A 24,524-nucleotide genomic window follows, 5' to 3' on the forward strand; every position below is an offset into this window, starting at 1 on the left:
TGGAAAATTCCCAGGTTTCTCCCAGTTTTCTCCCAGATGAAAAAATTCCTGGGTTTTTCCCGGATCTCCGGGTCATATACACTCTGTAATAACACATCTTGCCTCTGCCAGATATCTGTCATCACTGTAAATACAGTAAAATGTCAAATGCTTGCAACATATTTCAGAATAAATACAGTTATGGTTTTCTTGACTGCCTCATCAACAGTTACCAAAACATTCTCCACATTCTGCAAACTGATAAAATGATAAAAGCCTATCGTCATCTCTCTCATGTATAACCAATACTGCTAAACTAATCTCTCTCAATTTAGCTTGCAAAGTTACACTGTGTTATTTCATTAATATTACTGAGTCGGAGCCTGACAAAATAACAATGAACAAAACTTCCTTGCTTTATTTATTTACTTTATTATATTTACAGATGCATAGTACCAGGTATTGCTCTGTTCACAGTTCATTACAAACAACTTAACTACAAAGCTCGAAGTCAAACTACATTAAGATTATCAATTGTGTCATCTCTCTAGCCTCAAAAGACATAGGTTTGAAAAAAAAATGGCAGCATATATACAGGGGCTTCAAAGTCACGCTAATGAATGTGAAAACAGATTATCAGCAGCAATTACAAATCGCCTTATTTTCATCAATTGCTTGGATTAATCTGAATATGCAGTTTTATGCTACATATGTAAAACCACTTCTGTATGCAGTGTAGGACTGTGTAACTTCATGTCATAATATTTCAAAAACTGGCATCAGTTTTCATATATAACACATGTGAGAAAGACAACTTGCTGGTAAAAGTGCATGTTGCACTATATATCAATCACCCGTCTATCCCAGTCAACTTGACAATGAAGCATACACTGAAGTCCTGTTACAGATGAAACAACACACACTGCAACTACTTTTTTTAACCTTTGAACAAAAGCTCATCAAATCATGAGGCAAATAGCTACAGAAGATAATCTTTATACAAAAACAACTAAGAAATCTTAAAATTCATGTTCAGCAAGTTCTCTCTCCAACAGCCTCACATAACATTTTTAAAAACCTGTTAGGCCTTACTCTGTCGCAATGGTTCGGAGGTGTTTGGATTAAATACTACAGTTTATATTGTTTGTTCATTTCGAATATCTCCTCCTCCCCTCCCCCCCCCCCCCCCCCCCCCCCCCCCCAGCCCCACTGAGTGTGGGAAATTTCGTCAATGATGTGCATGAAAGCTAGGGAATATAATCATTAAGTTGAATGATTCCAATACAAAATGCCTACCTGTAAAATCCAGGAAACAGGTGAACTTACTTATGACAGCGAAGACTGCTAGAATGTAATTGCTCACAATCAGTAGCAGACAGAGGAAGCACCAAAACGGTTAGTACAGCATGCTACATAGTGAAACAAGTATGTCCATTGTTTACAGTTTTCATGTGTTTCTAAGCCAGATCATACTAGTCACACAACACATAACTTCAGTGCATTGTCAAACATCTAGAGAAGAAATGAAATTAACCTTATTTAAAAAATGACTGACTCAGACCAGCACAGAAGCCATTACATAATCAGATTTGAGCACAAAGTCACCCATAGCACATTCTACCGAAAATAAAATCTCAGTCCCAATCAATTAGCTGTAGAGCACAAGAAAAACTTAAAAACAGTAAACAAACTACATTTCTCAAGTTAATATATGACCATTTTTTCGTTATGCTACAGCATACATTAGTCAACTTTTGCTTGAGGTAGTGGCTAAACTAGAGAAAACAGTAACATGCAGTGAGAGATGTGATACAGACCTCACTAGATTGAAGATATACACAACTGGTAGGAATACGTAAGAACGGTATGCCCATTTTATAAAGCACAGCAAAGAATACCAAAGTCCATACAACAGGGTAACATCAAAATAAGCTACTCCATAGTCATAGGCAGAGAAACAGTGTTGTCATCAGAAATCCAACTTTATATTTTACAGAAACATCAATACAGCAGATATATGGTTTAAAACATAATTTAACAATGTAAGCAAGAGACAGACTGCTACTTACTGTAAAGCAGACATGTTAAGTTGCTGACAGGCACAATTAAAGACACTTACAAATCAGCTTTCAGCCACAGCCCTCATTAGAAAAAGAAAGAGAACCACACACACATTCATTCCCACAAGCAAGCATACATCATGTGCAAATGACTGAGGCTTGGACCAGAATGTCAAAGTTAAAGTATTATTTATAAAGTATAGTTTATTCACATGACCAAAGCTGATAATGAGCACAAAATAATAGATGCCATTGGATGATAATCTTTTCTTCAAATTATACAAAAATTTGAAATTTAACTCAAAAATTCTGACAAAGAAATGAAAACAAAGACCTGATTCTGCCACTGATTACAGTCAGATATTAATACAGCGTCACATTTTGTCGACATATACTGGTAAGCCGATTACCTGTATTTAATCACTCACCTGGCACACACTCCGCTACCATCTGAATACGTTACTGCAGTTTGAAAGTAGAGTAAGTTATCCACAGCAGGCCAGAATAACAGTCATGAAAACTCACCTTGCTGCGAGCTACCATTGATTTATGAGAGTCATTCAGCACATGTAATGGGAAGTTTCTGGTTCTAACTTCTCCATGAACAGCCAACGGGGAATTTTCTGGATCCTTTTCTGGCAGCCACATGTTGAACTCGGCCAACCAGTTTTGCAGAGTATTAATTGGCATGATGCACAGTACTGTTCGCGCATCAGTGTGTCGTAGGAATACGTCACAGAATGAAACCACCTGCCATGTACAAGCAAAATGTTTTTCAAGAATAATAATTCATTTTAGTATGACTATTTGAATTAAAATCCTGTCATGGTTTTGCCAGATATTATTTCTATTCACATTCATCCTATTAGTTATTTATTGCAGTGTTTAAACCGCATTTTTAAGTACAAGGAAGAGTAGTCAATATATTGTTGTTTGAGGATGGTATCGTGAACACTTTGAGGAAAGAAATGCGTGTTCCGATTTTACAAGCTGTTGTAAATATTCTCAAGAAATCTAAAAAACACACTCAAATAGTGCCCACCATAATCACATAAAAATAATGCCATCTGCAATGTGGAAAAGTGTTTCTGTGACTATAATTTTCCAAATATATATTTGTGCATTGCAAAGCACATTACATACAGGTTTTAGATTTGGAATTAATAATGTTAATCAACACATAGTGAAATTTATAAATGGAGCAAATTAGGATGAAAATATACCTGTAATGTCTTTCCAAGACCCATTGAATGTGCCAATATACAACCAAATCCAGTTGATGTATTAAAGCGATCAAGAGATTCAACAACATTGTCATACAAGAATCTCACACCACCAATCTGAAACAGGAGAAAAAGAGCATTTGATAACAATTATATGAACTGAAACATGATGCAATACAAGAATGTTGTACAGACTGATGTGTAGCACATTTGCATGTAAGGAAGATTAGGGTTCAATGTGCCCTCAATGATCAGATTAGTCATTCATCTGTTTATGGAATGAGTCCATTTATAAATTAATTGAAAGTAGTAACCACTGAAGCCTGTTTCCATGAAGTATGGTACACAACAATTATGACTATTAGCAAAACATGCTTGCACATACCTCCCCCCCCCCCCCACACACACACACACACACACAAACACACTATTATGTAAATTATTTCAAGATTACTCCATAACCAGAAAATCGATAACTTTAACATTATCTGGCTATTGTTTTTATCTAACACTACATATAAGAACTTATGTACTTTTACACACAACTGGTAAAATTAATAGGAATGCAATGGAAGCTTGAGGTTTAACATCTCAAACAATGACGTCATCAGAGACAGAGCACAAGCTTGGATTAGGGAAGGAAATGGGCTGTGCCCTTTCAAAGGGACCATCCTGACAGAATATGCCTTGGTTGGTTTAGGAACATTGCATAAAACCTACATATGACTGGCCAGATGGGGATTCAATCTGTCATTCTGCCAAATAAGAGTCCAGTGGGTAAAATTACAGCCTATTTAATAGAAACATTGGTGTTAAGTGGAATTTACTCCCCCTCTACCAAGTTAAAGCATTATAGGACACGGAGCTAATAAGGTACATTACTACTTTGGTTTTGAATATCTGGAGATTTACAGTTTTCTGCCTGGTATCTGCCAACAGCCTGTTAAGAGACCTTTGCAACAGAATGCAGAACTCCTCTATGAACCCTACACAGGGATATACAGTCTACATGGAATATTGTTATTACATAGACTTTCTCAGCATAATGACTACTCTTCTTGGATATGCAGCCAGATACTTTAGTCATCTTGACACAATATTTCAACGAACCAACTGGCCACCATCTTCAAGTCAGTACACTGATGCACAATCTCACCGGAACTGAGTTTCCTACAGGATCAGTGGCTCCTTTATACACCGCAGTTGGCACACCTTGCATGCGCAAGCAGCAAAACTGCTGCCATCAAGCGTAAGTGAAATAGTAGTGCACTAGTAGAAGGAACAAGTAAAAGGCAAGATAGCAACAGATTTTAATGTTTGCTGAGATTATATCCTCAAAAATTTCAAGAGTTTTAAGAAGATATGGCATCGAAGGTGTTTTTATGCCATCAGCTATGATAAGAGTCCTTTTTCAATCAGTAAAGGATGACTTGGGACGGAGGAAATCTGGAGTATACAAACTACCTTGTCATTGTGGGATGGCTTATATTTGCCAAATTATCCCCACTATTCAAGACTGATGTGTAAAACACCATTGCCACACTCGTTTATTCCAGCAAGAGAAATCTGCAGTGGCAGAACACTGTCTTAATGAGGAACATGAGACAATGTGTAATGGGACGTAAATGATCACTCCTGCTTCCCACTATTGGGAGTGTGATCTAAGGGAATCTATTGAAATTCAATTATCTGATAATATTATTAACAGTAATAAGAGTTTCTCTTTAAGTAAGACAGAACAATACCCCTAACTTCATTTTGCTGTAGAATCCTTGAACATATTCTTAGTTTGAATATGATAAACTTTCTTAAGGCTGAGAAGCTTATGTCCACCAATCAGCATGGTTTTAGAAAGCATTCCTCGAGCAAAACTCAGCTTGCTCTTTTCTCACATGAGATACTGCAGGATGAAGGGCAACAGGCAGCTTGCATATTTCTACATTTCCGGAAAGCATTCAAGACAGTGCCCCACTGCAGGCTGCTAACAAAGGTACGAGCATATAGAATAAGTTCACAGATATGTGAGTAGCTTCTTAAACAACACAATCCAGTATGTTGTCCTCGATGGCGATGGATCTTCGGGGATAAGGGTACAGTCAGGAGTGCCCCAGGGAAGTATGATAGGACTGCTGCATATATATATATATATATATATATATAAATGATTTGGCAGACGGGGTGGGCAGCAATCTGCAGTTTTTTGCTGGTGATACCACAGTGTACGTTAAGGTGTTGAAGTTGAGTGACTGTAGGAAGGTACAAGACGACTTAGGCAAAATTTCCAGTTGGTGTGATGAATGGCAGCAAGCCCTAAATGTGGAAAAATAGGAAGGTCAAACCTGAATGTTCGGATACAGTATTGCTAGTGTACTGCTTGACAGTGTCAAGTCATTTAAATATCTGGGCGTAACGCTGCAAAGCAAAATGAGGTGGAACAAGCTTGTGAGAACTGTGGTAGGGAAGGCAAATGGTTGAATTCGGTTTATTGGGAGAATTTTAGGAAAGAGTGGTTCACCTGTGGTTATGACTTCAGGTCATGGCTGGCAGTGACTGAGGGAACTTCGACAGCACAACAGTAGATCACAAACATCCTGCATCCTCATGTGTTGCCTCTCATGTGACAGTATTTTGGTGTCATTTTTTCAACAAAACAATGCTTGTCTATATATGGCACATATCTCTGTGAACTGTACGTGTGATATTGAGGTACTCCCATGGCCAGCAAGATCCACAAATCTTTCGTCACTAGAACATGCGGGACCAGCTCGGACGTCAACTCTGTCCGACTGCTTGTATCTATTATATCAAGGGCCAATTACAACAGCTGTGAGCCAGCTTGCCTCATGAGATCATACAATGGCTTTATGACATCCTTCCCAACTGAATCAGCGCATACACCCAGGCCAGAGGATGTGCAACGTCATAGTGATAAGCGGGCTCATACTGCCATGTACTTCGCAAATTTGACTGATTTAGTAATCACTCAGATAACATCACACAACCTACCAACCCGTGAAGTTTCATCCTAACACATTTGGTTGCATTACATCACACTAACCCTATGAGCATTAAAAGATTCTTCTGAACACTAACAAAGATATATATTCTTCCACTCATTCACAGACCAGTCTTAGTATTGTTGACTCCATAACAAACTGACTCATTTATTTATTTTATTTTTTTTTATTTATTTATTGTTCCGTGGGACCACATTTAGGAGAAGTCTCCATGGTCATGTTTGTATTGCCACAAACGAGGCACACCCTATTACGTGTCTCGCATAGAGACCATTGCTCAGAAAATTAGATACACAGTTTATTGGGAAAGTGTAACTTCTGAGCCTATTAGGACAATGAAATTGCTAGCATCATAGGATTTCGGCAGTCAGGTAAGACCATACATGAGTCTAGCTGTGCATCAGTTACTCAGTCAACCTTGTACATACCTACAATGAATATTTCCTTCCTCTTGGAATGGTTTCCAAAGCATTGAAATAACACTTCATAATACGCTCAATGATGTTGAGACTGTGGTCTGTGTCAGACATGCTTCCAAGCATTTGTGGCTTCTACCCTGCAAAATAATGTCCAAACGGCATCTTTGTGGCACTGCACTGTGCACTGTACACAAGTGTGACATTATGATCATAATGCACTGCTTTTTGTTACCCTTTTAATCATGTGTCTACATGAAGGAAGAAGAACTCAATTCCAGTTTCCAAGGAAATCTTGAATTCATTTACAGTGACTGCTCACTTTTCCTCTTTTCTAAATTTAGTACAAAATATGGACATTACTTACACTGTGGTTCTGAAAGTTATGTGAAAGTCAGTCCGTCAAGGGTTGATATTTTAAAAATGCATACTGGACTTGACCTTTAATCTAAACTTTTCATTTTCCACTAACTAAGCCACAGAAGCTAGCCTCTAGCACCTGCACTAAGGTTTGTACTAACTCTAGTGAATTACTGATGGAGTTATCTGTTGAATCCAGCACAGAGCACAACTCTGTAAGAAGCACCCTAATGGAATCAAAGTCTTGACCATTTCACTACCAGAGAGAGACGAATATGTACCACAAGGTAGTTACAAATTATTGCTAGAACAGAATTCCATAGTACTATGTAAAGATGGATTCAATATTAAAATTATTTGTAGTGTCAACATCGCAGATGACGTCAACAACACATACACAAATTTTATCAGTGTCACAAAAGATAGTAAAGGAAAGCCTTTTCTTAAAAAGAGGTTCTGCTGATTTCTGTTTTAGATTTGCAGAATATCTCACTCCTCTTGCTGAGCAGATTATAATGAGGGTTAAGGCCAATGCCTACACAAAAACAAGAGTATGTCTGGTTGAAGAATTGCACCTCCAAAACTTTTATTAAATGTTGGAGATCATTAACTAGTTGTAGGCAGTACCAGATGGAGATGTGTGAGGTACTCCAAACAACGAATGGAGACAAGATTGAGAACCATATGCACAATGTCCAGCAACTATTTTGCATTATTATATACATGACTTTTTTTTACATTGCATTTTGTTTACCATACTTTGTGGATTATATTTTGCCATAAGTGAGGGTTGATATTTCTCAAAATATTACCACTAGACTGCATATATTTCGAACAAAAATATCCGAACTTCCCCCAAGGACTCAGTACCACTGCAGCCCTGAAATTATGTACAATATTAGGTCATACCAAGAAGTAGCTACAGTAGAAAAGTACTCAACAGAAAAATAAAATTGACAATGAAATGGTTAATAATCCATTATTAAAAAGATAACCCTCAATTTAAATATCGTCCAAAATAGTAAACCCCATTACAGGAAGAGTGGAGTGTACCAAAAAGAAGACTCCACAAGATTCTATTCCTTGTGAACACTTTCTCCTGCATGCACTAGATCTCCTGGTGATTTTGAACAGGCTTGTGGAAGCTGAGATTGGATGATGCAAGGAACTGGAACTTTCTAAAAATAAAACTCAAAACAAATATTTTATGGACAGGAACCGATTGATTTTAGTTTGTCTTTTAAAAGACTATAACGCAAATTATCAGTGTGTTGTTTAAGATTTTGTCAGCATAATAAATGTTTATGAGGGTCTAATAGTGCCAATTAAACTTTGCAATACTTTGGCAGAGCATCTGCTCTACTGATGTTAACTGTTGGTGGAAGATTCCCATTATGGCAGAGGTTCCCAAGCTTTCTGAATCTACAACTCCTGCCCACACTTACACCTGACTGAGTACATTGTGTGTGTGTGTGGGGGGGGGGGGGGTCAGTCATTAAAATTTATCAGTTGTTTGGCACATATGTAGTCAGAAACATTTTCTAGCTAATATGTGGAGCAACAAAATAACATATTTGTAGACTTCGGGGAGACAAGTCTGCCCCAGAGCGAATCTGTCACGCAGATTATCGATGAGGGCTGGTGAGCTGGTCACCCTGAGTGCAGTTTTTAGGCAGTTTTCCACATCCAACTCGGTAAACATTAAGTTGGTAGCCCTGTCTCACCTCATATCACGCTACACAAACATTTAGAAAACATTCTCACACTTGAACACAAAATGTACTCTAGATGCAGACACATGGGGTACACAAATTCTGCCCTGGGGGGAGTGGTAGTGTCAGAGTGTCAGAATGAACTTCCTGTATCCCGCTGTACTGACATTACCGAAACCTGTGTAACAATGCTGACCCTGTGTAGAAACGGGGAAAAGGCTGAAGAAAAATAATGTAATAGACTGGAAATCCAATATCATGAATTTTTAACACCACTAGATGATCAGGAAAGCAATTTTTCAAATACACTGAAAACAATGGACAAGAGTAGGGAACATATCCAAAATGTCATTTTGAACACAGATGTTTTTCCCCCAAAAGTGACAAAGTTACGTGCTGAGGTTATAGTAAGATACATCATTTTAATCAAAAATCAATATTCTTGAAACTGTTACAGGGTGGTCTTCCCCTCATGAAAAAGAACACACATTGCCTGAACACAAACACACTTTAATACCTTGCCTTTTGAAAAGGTATCTAAAATCAGAGGAGGAGGAGGTGATGTATTTAACACCCACTTGTTCAAATAGGATCTTAAACACTCCCAGTTTCAGAAGCTTTGTTTCATGTTCACAAACCTCTCCCTAGTCTGTATCCCTGCATGTATTGATTAACCGAGTTCTTTTGCTGAAAAAGCCTTCCAATTCATCAGACAGCGAGTGCTTAAAAGTTTCCTGAGCCACAGCTTTGTCTTTTAGTTGTAACCAGTACAAACCAAAGATACTGTGTGAGCACTATCTACACAAATTCCAATATATTTATCCCAAAATATTGGACTTTCTGTATTGAAAGTACATAAAACTGTTTCAGCAGTTGTTTTTGGAGTAGACCAATGGAACCAAAACTCTCTTCACACACAGCTCTCATAAGTAAAACAAATGTCTTATCAAAAGAATGTAATTAAGAACATGTCACCTCATGCACTTTAAAGGGACAGCAAGCGTTGCTTAACTTCTAAGTCAACAGCTGACATAAATCTTCTGAAAACAATGGAAATCTTGCACTGACTGTCATAGGAGAATGGTATATTCATTTTACTGTTGGAAGAAGAGTTATCAAACATTGTCAATATTGTGTCAACAGCTGCATGAAAGGTAATAGTTTTCCCTGTTACATGGAGTTCTTTGCATTTAGCAATTCTGTAAGAAACAGGGTAAGAGATTAACAGTGTCTTATATGACCTTTACTGAAGGTTTTTTGTGTGCACTTAACTGTAAGCAGTTTTGCTATAAAAACAAATTTTGAATTATTTGTGAATCTTGTGTGTTTATGTGATGATTTTATTTTGATGATACAAACATTTGCTAAAGCTGTGAATTTATTAAAAGTTGGTTTGGAAACAGAGTGTTCTACTGCATGGACATCTGAAAGTTGATTTTAAAACTGCTTTTTAAGTACAGTAGGGCAGTGTCTGAATTTTACAGTGTCTGCAGAGATTGATGCAATGTTCATACATGCATGTCCAAAGGAAGATTGCAGTGAACTACACAAACACCGTAAAATACAGACACTGCCCTACTGTATTTCGTGCCAAGCAAGGCAATATGATGAGCAAAATAATGTCTATCTGTGTGTGAAACTCACACTATTTGTGTGTGAGCATTATGGGTAGGAAATATGGAAGTTTGGGTCGGTCCTGGAGGCATGCTCGGATGGTCAAGGCACTCAAATCGACTGTTCGCTTAAAGTGGGAAATTTGAGTTACTAGTACATCGTATAGCTGTTATACAATCTCATTTGCAGTTTGTAAACGAACTCATACTCTACAAGTATCATAAGAATGTTTTGGTAGTGTTATTCTAGAGCAGATGCTCATTTTATTATAATATCCTTGAGTAACGAAGATATTCAAAGATGAAACAATGTTCCAATGTCCCCCTCTAAGCACACATTCACAAATTCTCATGTGACGTACATTTCACCAACAACATTCCGTTTCTCACAATTCTACTGATTAATTATCTTTAAAAGAATTCTAAATAAACAGAAAAACATGTCTAACTTTCAGCAATGAATATTCCCGAATACTTTTTACATATACGTGCTATAAAACAACCAAAGATGGTTTGGAGCTGCACACCTGATGTGGTTTGATGACTCTGGCAATCTGCGGTGCCAGGAAAATATCTGGCTCAGTAGAAGGATGCCCCACATTCACAAGAACACGGCCTTGTTCATCAGGAACATTGTAAAGGTCATTTGTATGCATTCCTGAGTTAGTAGGATCATCCACAGGATCTGCTTCATCTCCACTGGAAGGTTCCGATAGTAATATGCAATCATCATCATCACTGCTGCTGCTGATTGTAACAACATCTGAAAATAAGATCTTTTGATTAATTTCTCATTACTTACGGAACAAAAGGATTACTGCACAAAAAATATGCAAGTCACTTGGTAATCAGAGAGTAACAACTACCTTTCCTTCAAAATTTACAGAATTAGCTTGAAACATAAATCTACACATAGCCATTAACACAATATAGAAAACTTGTTCTGTGAACAGTATACTCAGAAACATTCATTTTAAGCACCAATATATGTTGATATTTACCAGACTTGGGTTTTGCATTAATTACATTTGCACTCAATCCCGAGTTGTCAAAAACATTTCTGTAATATCTCAAAAAGGTGGTGTGTAGTAACTGGAGAACAAGAGGGAAGCAGCAACCTAATGTGGACAACAGGTAGAAAAATTTAAGCACTGGTCAAATAATAATCTTTATTCACCCACCTGTAGCAGGTGGGATCAGTATTGTGGCATCCAGTGCTCAAACCCTAATAGTCGGAAAGCCCAAGACAAAGAAAGACTCTAGCTAAAACTTTATGCATTATTAGCAATATACAGGGTGATTCAAAAAGAATACCACAACTTTAAAAATGTGTATTTAATGAAAGAAACATAATATAACCTTCTGTTATACATCATTACAAAGAGTATTTAAAAAGGTTTTTTTTTTCACTCAAAAACAAGTTCAGAGATGTTCAATATGGCCCCCTCCAGACACACGAGCAATGTCAACCCGATACTCCAACTCGTTCCACACTCTCTGTAGCATGTCAGGCGTAACAGTTTGGATAGCTGCTGTTATTTCTCGTTTCAAATCATCAATGGTGGCTGGGAGAGGTGGCCGAAACACCATATCCTTAACATACCCCCATAAGAAAAAATCGCAGGGGGTAAGATCAGGGCTTCTTGGAGGCCAGTGATGAAGTGCTCTGTCACGGGCTGCCTGGCGGCCGATCCATCGCCTCGGGTAGTTGACGTTCAGGTAGTTATGGACAGATAAGTGCCAATGTGGTGGCGCTCCATCCTGCTGAAATATGAATTGTTGTGCTTCTTGTTCGAGCTGAGGGAACAGCCAATTCTCTAACATCTCCAGATACTGTAGTCCAGTTACAGTAGCACCTTCGAAGAAAAAGGGACCAAAAACTTTATTGGCTGAAATGGCGAACAAATGTACAACTAAATGAAACTTTATAGCTCCCTTAATTCGCTGACAGATAGTGCTTAGCTCTGCCTTTTGTCGTTGCAGAGTTTTAAATTCCTAAAGTTGTGGTATTCTTTTTGAATCACCCTGTATATTGTTGATAGAAGAAGTCAGTAAGTATCTAACTGGGTGCAACACCATTAGAAACATCACAAAGATGTCAGAAAATGTATATGGTGCACCCATTTTACACACTTCAAAACCTTTGTCTTTCGTTTCATTTCTCATCATATGATTCCCAAAAAATTAGAAAAAAAATATTTTGGACCCGGAGAGTTAGAAATGCTGGAAATGAAAATGAGTGCACGATGCATGATGCACGATTTGCAATGCACTAATTGTTTACTGTTTTTTCTTCTAATATTTTTATTTATGCAATACCTTTTTTCCAAGTGTTTAAAATATTTATGATAAAAACAAATGTATATTATTAATATAATTTTATATTTATATTTGATGATGAACAACGGTTTCAAATATTGAAATTTGTTCCTGAAATTCAACGTAACTGTAACATGTATAGATGTACTGCTTAAAACAACATATGAAAACAGCCCCGGACTGGGACTCGAACCCGGATTTCCCATTATCGCAAATGGTTGCTTTACCAATTAGGTTATCTGAGCATGTGATAAGCAAGAAATTCAGATTCAAGTTCCGGTACCACACAAATGTTCATCTGTCGCTTTAGGTAGTAAATTGATACTATTACAGTTTAGTTGACTTTCAGAAATAAATTTTAATATAATTTTATCTTTTAATATTTACAATGTAATATTGCTATTAACAATAACATTAATACCTGTACCTTTGTCTGCGTGTTTGCAAGACAGGAAAAGGGTAAAACAGAGAAATACGGTCTTGTAAAGTGCTTAGAAAGGGCATCAACAAAAACATCACCACCCGCTTTGGTGTTACTTTAATTGATGGTTTTTTCATTTACATTACATGAAAAATGTGCAACAAACTTTCAGCTCTATTTCTCAACTAGTTTTACAAATCATAATGTCATATTAGGTAAATGGTATCACTATCATTTTTATTGGCACAAAATGCCTTCCACAGAAGATATGGAGCACTGTCTTCACAAAACAGATGAATTACAAGATTGCCATAACAGCAGAGCTGATCAAAATCGTCCTCCAGATTTCAGCATGGAACTGAGGAACATTGAATTCAAGGAAGCATTTGTTAATTTTTTAAGTAATCATTGAGAGTACAATGAATAATACCATTCCTTGGTATGAAACGAGTCAAAACCAATTATGATAAATCCTATTAATACCACGTATCTGAAGGATGAATTGTAAAAATGGTACTAGACAATTTTGAACATAGTGCACACGAACAAGCAGACACTGGGATTGTATATCACACATGCAATATTAATAGTGACTCTAGTGTTTTGATTTGTTGCTCAGAAACTAATTTATTTACAGTCACGTTATGTAACATAGCCAACACAACAAGCAGTTCCACTATTTGAATGGAAATAGGTGTGAGAAACACACAGAGATACATCAACTTCACTAAATTACACAAGAAACAGGAAGAGTTGTTTTGTAGCACACTTGCTACTGTTTACACATTCACAGGGTGTAATTTTAACCTTGTATTTTACAGAAAAGGGAGAAAAAGGCACTTTAATATATTGAGAAATACAGAAAAATATCAAGTGGCATTAAAAAATCCAGGCCATTTACCTGTGGGACTTGAAGTTTCTGAAACTCTGGAAAGCTTTGTATGCCATCTGTACAGTTTCAAAAATCTCAGCTGCATTAATGAAACAAAATTATCAACCTTTTTGAAAATGTATAGCTTTAGAAGTACCAGCGATAGTTTCAAAATTAGAACCTGGTATGCTAATACCTCAGATTTTCCAACAAATTTAAAGAGCTACATATATCTACTGTATATGGAGAAATGCTAATTTGAAAAGCCCAACACTTCAGTCACCTTTAAAAAATGGATCGCTAGAAGTTAATAATTTATATGAATGCCACTGGTTCGAGGGGACCAAATACCGACCTCAATAAACTATTTTGTCATTCAATCCAGTCAACAGTTAGGTAAATATTTTCACATAACAGAGTTATGAATATTTGTTTCATACATATCTTTAATTTTTCATAATTATATTTTCGCAGAAGATTCAGAAACAGTATGCAAAGAAGAAAGTGAAAGCCTTTGCAGTTCTAGTAATGATCAGAGTGATTCTAGTGGGGGTGAGAGCAATTAATTATTACATATTTTTACAGATAAGTCAAAAATGTTTACTTATTGTGAAAATTACTATTCTAGTGTTTTTGTAAAACAACATCTATATAAATAAAAACTGGAATAAAAAAACATGGCATGTGCATTTCCACTTACAGTGTTGCTGACTTTCCAGGTCCCACAAAATTTCTGTTTCCTAATTCTTTTAAAATGATATGATGGAAATGAAGTAAAAGACAAAGGTTTCAAAGAGTGCAAGATGATAGCGCCATACACATTGTTTGACACCTTTGAAACATTGGTGACGGAGTTAGTCCCAGTTAGAGACTTGCCAAAGTTTTCTATCAACAATTTATATTGCTAATGATGCATAAAAAAAGTTTTAGGTTGTATAAGGCAGTTTTCAGACATTACATTTCATGACAAGTTTGAAACTGAGTGGGCATCATATGTTCCTGAATCCAAACTTTATGGCTTTTATGGCAGCAAGCATTTTTTGTTAAGTTGTCAAGAACAACGATGAGTAGGATAAAATAGGTGCACCTTTCTGCCATGAGCTACTAGACTATAAGACTGATGATGAGACCGTGACAATGGTTAGACCACTGACAAACATGACAAAATACTATTTTCCTTTCCATTTAGCTGTATTTATTGGTGTTAATTTTACATGCTATAAATTTCAAAGCTACCTAGCTGCTTCTTCAGTTACCTCAATATGGGGTGTATGAATCAACTGAAATCTGCAGTCTTGTGCTGTCTCAAACAAACCTGGGATATACACACACTCAATCCATGTATACCCATTTCACTTGAAAAATGATATAACTAGAAAACTACTGAACAACCTCCAAACAAATGAACTATACCAGAGCATGTGTAAGAAAGACAAAAAGTATTTCTGTCCATATGAGCCAAAGCTACTCTGGTGTGGAATGAGTCACTTCATAAATAAAAAATGCTCATATAAAAAAGAAAAACAGGATACCAAAATTAGTAACAAATTACAAGGAAAGGTTCTGAATTACTCTGAGGAACTACTGCACCAAACAAATGGTGTGTTTCCTAAGGAAGCCTTCCAAGTTTTGTTTCAAAATATGAGGTGTCACACTCACAATTTAGTTCTGCTAAAACATTCCAAACCTTACATACCTGTCTGAACAATGGATAAGAAAGTGTCAACTTACTACAGATCATTTTACTGCCTAATGTTTATTGAATGAATTATTAAGCACAAATAAAACAAGAGTTTACACATACACTGACAGCAGAGTTAAAATTCCAAAACAGTGTGTAGAAAGTTTGTGAAGTCATACCAGAAATCATTCTGACTACGCTTTTCCCCACTAAGAATATTCTTTGTGAAGGCACAGAGTTTCTCCAAAACATAAGATCAACATACATAATAAAGTGAAAGTAAGACAAATAAACAAGCTTTCAGATTTGAGTACCAACAACAGTGCAGACTAATATTATTGTGAAGACAGCAGCACTATTTCTGAACAAAATTTTGAATGTGATACTTCTAGGAAAGCTTTTCCTCTTCTTTTGCAGTAGGAATGTTAAAAGTTTTGTGCAGGAAAATGTGTTCACTGTGTTTTGTTACAGTTAAAGTGACCTTGTGTTCTCTGTCAGCCACAAACATTTACGTCATATCCCACTTCTTCTTTGACAATGACAGTAGGGTAATCCGCAAATAGACGTTTTTGAATCTGTTGGGTTTACTAACAGAAGGTCCGCCCCCGGTAGCTGAGTGGTCAGCGTGACAGAATGTCAGTCCTAAGGGCCCGTGTTCGATTCCCTGCTGGGTCAGAGATTTTCTCCGCTCAGGGATTGGGTATTGTGTTGTCCTAATCATCATCATTTCATCCCCATCAACGCGCAAGTTGCCGAAGTTGCATCAAATTGAAAGACTTGCACCTGACGAACGGCCTACTCAACGGGAGGCCCTAGTCGCACGACATTTTATTTACTGACAGAAGATTTATATATACTGAGAAAAGCAGTGGACCAACAACACAAACTGCAGTACCTCCCCCATTTTACTGCCGCAACCCAATCAAACCTGTTGCCTGTTCATTTGTACTGGAGAGTAACATTTGCTTCTGACGTGCTATATATGAAAGGCATCGTTAATGTGTGTTTCCCCCAATTCCATAATGCTCCAACTTCTGCAAAACTATAAACTGGTCCACACAATCACACGATTTTGTTAAATCAAAGAAGATACCTACTGTCCTCGATTTATCATTGAGCTCCCAAAGTGTCCCACACGCAAAAGAAGAAATTAGTTTCCGTTGATGCCCCTTTTCTGAAGCCAAACTGTCAGCCCTGCCTGGAAATTACTTGTATGTGGGTTCATCTTTACCCTGCTTCATATTGCCTTCTCAAAAACTATCTCAAACACCAGTACACAAGAAGCTGGTTTGTAGTTGTCTACTCTCTCTCTCTCTCTCTCTCTCTGCTTATTTATAAAGCAACTTTATGAATGAGATTTTAGTCAGTCTGAAAATGTTCTGCATGCATAAGGTATGTTACACAGGTGACTTAATAATGCACTAATGTCCAGTGCACTAATCGGAAGTGTTTTTGTATGACCATCCTTTTAGCACGACGTCTCTGGGATGACAGCCATTTACTATCGTGACCTACAGCCGTCCTTATGATTTTATTTTATTTTGTCACTACCAGTTTCAAAGCTTCATTGCATCATCTTCAGGCTGTTTTGATGCGGTACAGGTTGATACGATACCCATGCATAACCACCAACTCATGATGGTTGGAGTGCTGACACATAAGTTTCATATTATCTGCGAATCCAGTAATGCTGGCAACGGATGAGTTATGCGTGGGGATCGTATCAACCTGTACCGCATCAAAACAGCCTGAAGATGACGCAATGAAGTGTCGAAACTGGCAGCAACAAAACAAAATAAAATAAAATCATAATGACGGCTGTAGGTGTTTTATTTTTTGTCACAATCATAAGTGTGTTCAATATTTTGCCAGAGTCATTTCAGTCGTTGTCCTACAGGAAATAATTTAGTAATGGACTGAATTTCACTCTTGCTTGTTTTCTTGTGTCTGCATGCAAATCTGTCTGTACCATTACCAACAAAATTTTCATCTACCTTCCCAACTACTCCCATGAAGTGGTTATTAAATTCTTTGCCTGGCAAGTCAATGACAGTTCCCTTCTCCCAAGAAAGAAATGAAATATGCTAAGCACCCACTTTATGAACTGATATACCACATAACTGATTCTGTTCTGAGAGCTCCATGTTCTCTTGGTGTGTTGTGCACTGTTTTAACATTTCTGATTACATTCATAAGTACTTTGCAATATTGTCTGTAGTGAAATTCTGAGACTGAGCTACGACTTTCCTTCATATTGACTTTGAATAGACAGACAACAGAAACAAAAAGAAGAGTCTGATGGAAGATTTTTCACCAAAAACTACTGAGAAACATACATTAAACGTAATTGCTGGCAGCATTTGTGAAGCACCGAATGCAAGAATTTGCATTAATCTGAATAAAATATTGAGATTGTGATAAACAACCAAATTCTTTAAACTCTAATAAGGAAATGAATCAGGGTGGCCACTCTACTGGCTGATTATATTTCCCTGGTTTATTGAGGACTTTTCCAGAGTTTTATTGTATTTTTCCTCACATCATCTTTCTAGGTGTGGAAACTGAATGTTGAGCATGCTTTATTCAGTATTTTTATTCCCTTTTAAAAAAGAAACTGCTCATTTTATATGTTAATGCATAACTGAAAATATCTAACATACTCAGGCCAATTGACAAGTCAGTGTACAGCGAAATGGCAAAATGAACTGCAATACACTGGGTAAAGCAAAACATATCAGACAAGATATGTCATGCACACACTTCGAACTGATCCCTAAAATAAGATTAAATTAACTGACTTGACCATCAAAAACTGTGATAACAATTGAAAATAACACATCTATTCACTGTGTGAAAACAGCTGAGGAACGACGTACACATAAATTTTATGTTTAATTAATGACTTACTACTTAAATACAAAAATTCTGAGAAAATACTTACAACATAAAGCAAATCCAAAATTCCCACACTTTTTGGAAGACTTCTTATGAATTGGTATTTAATAAACTGAATCCCAAGTTTGATGATGTGGAAAGTGTAATTCCTTATATTTTACAGTTATACAAACGAATATTCAATGGAACGATATACTAGTCACATTAACACACATGTAACTCTGTTATGTGTATATAATCTTCTCCATACACTGATTTAAAGAAAAACTTGAACACTATTTTAAAATTACTCTTCAGTAAATGCCACTTCCCTTTCAGTGTCTGCAAATATCTATAACTTTTTCATTGTAAGAAATTTAATTTCTTCAGTGTCTCTGCCTTTACCTTTTGTTCTCTTTTTTATATCGTGTTCCAGTGACTCCACACAATGAGAATGAGCATTTTTCACTGCATGTATCAACCATTGCATTATTTCAACTTTTGCTATCCCTCCGGAGGAAATAATATCACCAAGGCATGCTGTTGAACAATCAGCATGTTTTCTTTTTCATGTTCTATGATGCATTCTGAATTCACAAAAAAAAAAAAAAAACCGTCCCGATGATGCACGTTCATGAGCAAGTACAGATATATCTAGCCGAAGATCTGAAATCAGAAAATTCCTCTTCTCCAAATGAGTTTAAAAGTTTGATCCAGTGATGATCCAGTCTACTTTCCTTTTGTTTGTGCAGGGGCATTTCTTCTTTTGTTCTTGTTAGTGAAATAAACTCTTTGCTTAGCATTAGCAGCCTGCATTCCAGAAAGCCATTTTTCCTCAACCAGAAGTCGAAGATGTAAGTTAAATGAGTGTTTGCTTCTGCTGATTTGAATACCATCAAATTTGGATCTAAAAATGATACTGCCTTCATCAAACGACATTTTAATGGTGACCTCTACATTAACTTCTGTAATGGTATCTTCATATAGGTCAAATGGTTAATTCGGAACGGCAGCATATGTAAATTAGTGATGCCTTTAACCTTATTTTACTTTTTGAAGGAATGAAATTATATTTCTGTGTCAGGTCAGTTGACAGGAAAGAAGATATGCTGTTCAAAACACTTTCTTTTATGATACATTCCATAAAAATCTTCACAACATTTGCCAATACACCATAAAGAAATGAAGCTAATGACAAATCCGTTTGGAATTCTCTTAAAAATGGTTCAAGGTGTGAAGCAACAGATATAAAAAGTGTGAATTTTGTGGCAAGTAATTTAACTTGGATGTGCTCGGAAACTAGTATAAAACTATGACTAGTCTCTGACACTTTTTGATTCTGAACATCTGTAACAGACACTGATAAATTTGACAAGATAGAAATAGCTCACTCAGCTACATTTACATTTCCAGCCACTTCACTGAGCACAACCTAAATGGAAACGTTTTGGAACCAGTAGAGTTAATTTAATCAGTTCTTCTTGCTGACAGATCCTCGAATAAATAATGTGATACTCATAAAAATTCTGTTGTATTCCAAGCAGTGTTTTGAAAGCCTTCTTTAAAAGTATTATGTAGTGTGTGTAATCCACAGGTACCAATGGTTAAAAGCACTGTAACCTGAGATATCTCACGCAGACCTATTTTTTTCCAGTATTCCAAAGTCTAAGTACCAAGTACACACAAAAAAAAAAACTGAAATTCAAAACTTATCTTTCAACATAGACTGAAAAGAAAATGGTGATGTGAAATAATGAAGCACAGACCACTAAGAAAGGTTTTGCAAAGTGCATAAATTGGGCATACTGTCATGTCACCTGGTTCAAAAAATTGACAGATGCCAGCCACACTGCAGAGCAAATACTTTGCTTCACATGATGTGATATGGTTGGAAGGCTCACATGCACAGAGTATTTTCATTTGCCACTCAGAAAAATCTGTCTTGATGAGCCATGTAACGTGAACATTGTTTAGCATCTTTTACATGAGATCTGTATGAAATTACAAAAGCATGTTTTCTAAAACTACAAACTAAAATCTCAGAAATATGTGAAAAAGCCCTGATTTACAATTCTTTCATATTTCCCAGTTTTCCTGGTTTCCAGGTTGAGTGGCCACCCCACAAATACTTCATTTTGGAAGGAAAATATTGATGCTGATCAACTACATGCTGGTGAGTCCTCAATCACATAATATGTTTCTAAAATAATCTTAATGCATTTCAATCAAATAAGCTGTCAAAAGGACAAAGGCTTCTGAAATCAAAGTAAAAATGTAATTGACGATTTGTATAACCTTATTAATATATATTCTTTTCTGAAATGCACAGATCTAGTTTATAAACAAATGTTGACACAACACTCACCTTTACCTTTCGGTTTACCAGAGACCTTGCGTATAGCTGTCTCCTCACGATCTGAATCGTCATCAGCCTCTGTGTCAGTTCCTGACTGCTGCCGGCCCGACACGACAGGTGCAATAGACACTGAGGGTGTCATCATATGTACGGGTGCACGTGAGCTGCTGCGAGACATTGCACGAGATCCTGCTGCCGTTGCTTCTTTGTGCACTCGCAGCAATTCATAAACCTGAAGTCATTGCTCTGATTAATGAAACCCTTATAGACGTCGAGATGACTAGATTTAGAAGACAGTAAGACTACAGAATGCATATCAAAGTCTAGACTCAGTCACATAACTGGTAGATTATTATTTTACTAATGTAGCTTACTGAATATAAACAACCAACCTTCTTCGTTGCAGTAGCAGTTTGTGAGCTACTGGCAGATCCAGAACTGGAGGTGGAGAGAATGGAGCCCGATCCAGACTGTTGGGAAGCAAGCTTGACCAGGACAGTACTAGGAAGCCGCAATTGTGTGCTACCACTGCTGCTGCTGGTTGTCGTACTTGTACTTGAACTGGACGATGTTTGTCTCAACAGTGATGTGTTGCCTTGAAGTAGTGAAATAACTCTTGTCTGAGTCTTATTGTTTTGGCGATTAAGCACAATTTGGCGCTGAACCTTCGGGTAATGAAATTCAAGATTAAGGCTAAGTTACTCGAGAAATGGAACAGAATTTAAAAACTAGCTCCTACTTCAAAAACAAAGTGAACAATCAATCCTCATAATACAGAAGTGAAATATTTGAAAAACAAATCATTTATGAACCAATGAATCTAAAGGTTACCACACTTTTAACACACTTTCCCTGAAGTGGTTAGAAACCACATATGAACCATAACTGAACTTTTAACACCTAGTCATCACAAAATGGAAAAAAAATCATGAACTATATTCAAAAATACATACAAAACAAAGATTTATCACTTTTTAGTTTTCTGCAGTGTCGTGGTACTTTTCTGTGGGAAGAATTATGTATTTCTTACACAACCTACATTAAGAATATTGATCATTCCCAAGTAATCAATAATGACCACACAAATCTATCAAACAATGTGAATTCTTTCCTTCAGATATTTTTAAGCAACTCTATCCTAATAGCAATCCTACAATCCACACGGTATTACAGAAACTGTCAGAATTTGTCCTGTATGTAGCCTCTTCTGCAGACATTCTTTTCACCTCCAATCGTGTTTCCTTATTTTGAACTGCACTTCAACAATTATCATTAATATTATTAGTTAATGCTACAATTTTGTTTTAGAAATACAAGCACAATCTCAATCCTACACTTATGTTTGCATACAAAACACTACAAATATATATGCAATAGTTTGTTCAACAATATGCAAAACTTTGTCAACTACCAAAAGTATCGCACTTTCCCATATCCCATTTAGTAGGAACATTTTCATACTAAGGAAGCTCAATGTTATAATTAATGCCTGAAAAAATATTATCAGTGACCCTCAAACCTGAGTTGAGCAAGGACAGTAATCACTATGAGGCCTGATATGGTTTCCACTAACAGTGATCCATTCACAACCTAATTAAAAAGTATGAGAGAGAAGCACCATTATCCATTTTTCCCAACCAGGTTGAAGACAGAAATTTGCTACTGTTGGTGACATCAGTTTTCTGAGAAATTGGTAAGGGTCTAAGGTATATTTTTGTGTATAATGTATCATTCCTACCTCAGGAGAGATCCTCAGAAGTAATGGATGTGTAGTTAGCTGAGTCACCAACATAAACCTGCTCAGCTATCCTTACTGTTTTGACTAGCTCAGCATGTTTAGGTTGGAGAATCAAATAACGACATGTCCATAACCTCTGACGATATCTGCTGCAGTATGAGATCCACCATTAAGCACAAAAGATGGCTTACACCAATGCCTAATTACAAGAATACCAATTTCACGTAGGCAAAGGCCATGAAAGTCTACAGTATATGATTTGCTGCTGTTCCTAGAGCAGAACGTGCAGAGTTTGTTGATAGTAATGCTTTATACTGTTTTGCTAGTAGTACATACCAGAAATAAAGGGATTCTGTGACAGGAAATCTGATGGGAGTTTATTTTTCAATGTGTTAGCAGTTTGTTGCTATTTGTTGTGTATCTTCACTCATGTATGAAGGATGTCAGTTCACCATCACAAACTGCCTCATGCAACGTATGCAACTGACTACCATGCTATCCATGAATGGTTTGATAGCCTCCCCCAAAAAACTAAATTTGCAGCATAATGAGTGGTTATAAGAACTGAAGAAAAAAGCAGCTGAGGTAATTGCAGAAAATATAAAGACTGGTAATCAGCAAGAACAAGCAGAAGTATATCATCAAATTTAATGATACGCCAATGGGCAGATCACCAAATCCAGCTACCTCGGTACACTCACTGGCTCGGCTGGGGAAATGGAGGTTGAGAGCACTGTAAGAGTAGGAGTGGTAGCCCATCTATTAAGTGACAATAGAAAAGAGTTTGCACAAAACTAACGAAGAGGGGAGGGGGGTCCAGGATTAAGACAACTGTAGAAGATCGAAGAAGATGTAACTCGCATGAGGCTGAAGTGGTGAATGCCAATGGTGACAGAAAGCTTCTGCAAATGCAGACAGTAAAAACTGAAATTCTTTGTAACCTGTGAGGTACAAAAAAAAGAGGGTTAATAAACATTGTAATAAATATGTAAGTAAGTAATGCAAAAATAATTACCTCTCTAATAATACGCTGCTGTTCTTGTACTCTCCGTAACCTCTCCATTTCCTGGCGTTGAGCTGCTAAAGTCTCTTCATCAAGTTGACTTTCACTCATCACTTCACGGATATTTCGTCTCATATTTGAAAATTTTCTTTCAACTGCTGTTTTACTCTGCTCACTCTGCGTATCTTCACTTTCTGATGAGGAGGCAGATGAAGATGATGAAGAAGATGATGATCTGCTTCTCGATTTACTGATGTCCTTGTTACTGCTATCCACACCTATCACAAAGACAAAGCATTTTTTACCAATGTAAGTTTATTGTAGTCAGCATTTGTCCTAATAAATTTAACATGTAAAGTAGGTGCAAAACTTCTTGAAACCTATGCCTCCACTTTACTTCTACACAAAATATTTCTCACTTTTATACAATTAATCACTAAAGTATGATGCACTTCAGCATGCAAATAAGTACATACATATTTCCTCAACTATTAGAAACCAATCTATAGACAGAAAACACTATATTTTAATTTCCTAGACATTGGTGTTATTTTCTGTTAGTATAGTCAAAAACCAACTTTTATTCATGTGAAAGAGCTTTCCAATTTCAGATACATAGTTCATTATAAACACAAATAGTTAAATTGTTTGAATAAATTTAAGCAAATAACTGAAGTGGTCTGTGAAGCTTTTGCTTTCTCATCTTTCAAAACATTTTCAATATTCTTACTCAAACATCTACAATTATAGATAAATGAGTATGAGACAGATCGAAAAATGTAAGTAAACTTTATTATTTCAGACGTAATTGCCATAACTGTTAATACATTTGTCCAACTGTGAGACAAGGTGCTCAATGTCTTCATAGAAAAATGTTTGCA

General features: G+C 36.6%; 1 protein-coding gene across 1 annotated transcript in view; it reads right to left on the reverse strand.

Annotated features, from left to right (window-relative positions):
* Window positions 1-24,524, reverse strand: part of LOC124722666 — a 509,646-nt gene that overhangs the window by 166,540 nt on the left and 318,582 nt on the right. The window contains exons 5-10 of the mRNA XM_047247811.1: window positions 23,656-23,921; window positions 21,295-21,567; window positions 20,912-21,134; window positions 10,908-11,143; window positions 3,263-3,379; window positions 2,565-2,789 (exon numbers count right to left, since the gene is read on the reverse strand). Of these exons, the coding sequence (XP_047103767.1) occupies window positions 2,565-2,789; window positions 3,263-3,379; window positions 10,908-11,143; window positions 20,912-21,134; window positions 21,295-21,567; window positions 23,656-23,921 (1,340 nt within the window). The remainder of the gene's footprint in view (window positions 1-2,564; window positions 2,790-3,262; window positions 3,380-10,907; window positions 11,144-20,911; window positions 21,135-21,294; window positions 21,568-23,655; window positions 23,922-24,524) is intronic.

This window comes from Schistocerca piceifrons, chromosome X (assembly GCF_021461385.2).
Source record: "Schistocerca piceifrons isolate TAMUIC-IGC-003096 chromosome X, iqSchPice1.1, whole genome shotgun sequence".
In the NCBI taxonomy this organism is placed as follows: Eukaryota; Metazoa; Arthropoda; class Insecta; order Orthoptera; family Acrididae; genus Schistocerca; species Schistocerca piceifrons.